Source organism: Sinocyclocheilus anshuiensis, unplaced genomic scaffold (genome assembly GCF_001515605.1).
Source record: "Sinocyclocheilus anshuiensis isolate Anshui unplaced genomic scaffold, SAMN03320099.WGS_v1.1 scaffold1753, whole genome shotgun sequence".
NCBI classification, from domain to species: domain Eukaryota; kingdom Metazoa; phylum Chordata; class Actinopteri; order Cypriniformes; family Cyprinidae; genus Sinocyclocheilus; species Sinocyclocheilus anshuiensis.
Genome location: NW_015541398.1, coordinates 641,184 through 642,715, shown reverse-complemented (window position 1 = coordinate 642,715; position 1,532 = coordinate 641,184). Strand labels below are relative to the sequence as shown.

Genomic DNA, 1,532 nt, shown 5'->3' with positions numbered 1-1,532 from the left:
ATCAGACAAACCGGAAGAGGTAGGTATAGTTTGAGACAGCGCCATTGGTTTGGGATTACTCACCGCTGACTGGACGAGACATCTGTCAATCAACGTATGCAGGAAGAGCCAGCCGAAGAACAGCAGAGTCGTGGTAGAAAGTTCGGAGATGGTATTAAAGTAGCTCAGTGTAAATGTATTGTATAAATTGCCCTTACTATGGAATTAAAAATAAGGGTTGTATATTTACATTTAGTTAAAAGTGGCTGTAAATCATCAACTCCAGTGGTGCAGATGGATAAGCGTGTGTCGTTGGCTTTTTGACGTTATCGACCCGGGTTCGAGCCCGTCTTTTGCCGAACTTTTTTTTCCTCCCTTTTCAAATGTGCTTTCTGAATTGTTATTTTGTTTTTTAGACTTGCATTTGCGTTTGTAATTTGTTATTTTGTTTTCAGAATTGTGATTTGCTTTGCACTTCTCGGCCACCGTACCTATTTCTGTTAATACCATATAATTTATCATAAAAAAGAATCTTAATCTTTTCTGACTCTAAGAAACTTCAGATTAGCAGTTTTTGAAAGTTTTACTTTCAAAAACATAATTTAAGATAGCCTAATTTCAAGCTCAAGTATTCACATATGTAAAGACAAACACTTCATAAAATCAGCAAAAGAAGATCAAAACTTATTGAGCTTCCTACCCGCTCCGTATGATGCCCCAGAAATGCGAAGTGGGCAGCTCGTTTGAGACACATCCCACCACACTCAATGCCATTCCGTTTGTTTCCGTTCCTCACACCTACCGTTTCCAGATACGGGATTGTCCACTGCCAAATTCACGCTGATTTGGGCATAAAGTCCCACTGAGTGTATAATCCACAGCATCTCTCCAAACGAGCCCATTCCTGCTCTATGCACTCATCAGATCCTGCCGGTAAAGCTCTGTGTTCCGTCACGCTCCGGAGCGCACTAATTGCCCGCGCAGCTGTGGCGGAGGAGCACACGGGGGCGGGGCGCCTGTGATGCGGTCTGCTGAGCGATCAATTAGGCGGAGCGATATACGGTAATTCATGAAACGTTTCTGCTTGTATTATCAGGTATGAGACCGGGACGGTGAAAATCACTTTGTGCGTGTGCAGACTAAACATTTCCACAGTTATTGGCCAGGATTAAGATTTAGATTTCAGATTTAGATTTTAAGACTTCAACAGCTTTCTTCAAGCACTGAGTTTTTGTTTTGGTAGCGTGTCAGTGAGGAAATATGGCGGATGCAGAGTCTGTTTTGACAGTAAATTTTCATTTACAACAAAGCCAAGTTGCATGTACAAAATATGATTGTATTTTACAACAGCACCTTCATAAAATTAATTTAAAAAAGGAAAACATCTAATTTACATACTTTATTCATCAATTTGTACACTCTAAAAAATGCTGGATTAAAAAGGGACAAACCCAGCTATTGGGTTGTTTTGACCGCTGGGTCAAAACAACCCAATAGCTGGGTTTGTCCCTTTTTAACCCAGCGCTGGGTTATATTTAACCCAGCATTTTTTA

At 40.7% G+C, this 1,532-nt stretch overlaps 1 protein-coding gene across 1 annotated transcript in view; it reads right to left on the bottom strand.

The window, feature by feature from the left end:
• The window catches only part of vstm2lb (V-set and transmembrane domain containing 2 like b), an 11,994-nt gene extending 11,090 nt beyond the window's left edge, over positions 1-904 (bottom strand). The window contains exon 1 of the mRNA XM_016489250.1: positions 782-904. Coding sequence (XP_016344736.1) covers positions 782-881 — 100 coding nt within the window. The 5' untranslated portion in view covers positions 882-904. The remainder of the gene's footprint in view (positions 1-781) is intronic.
• Positions 905-1,532: the final 628 nt, after the last annotated feature.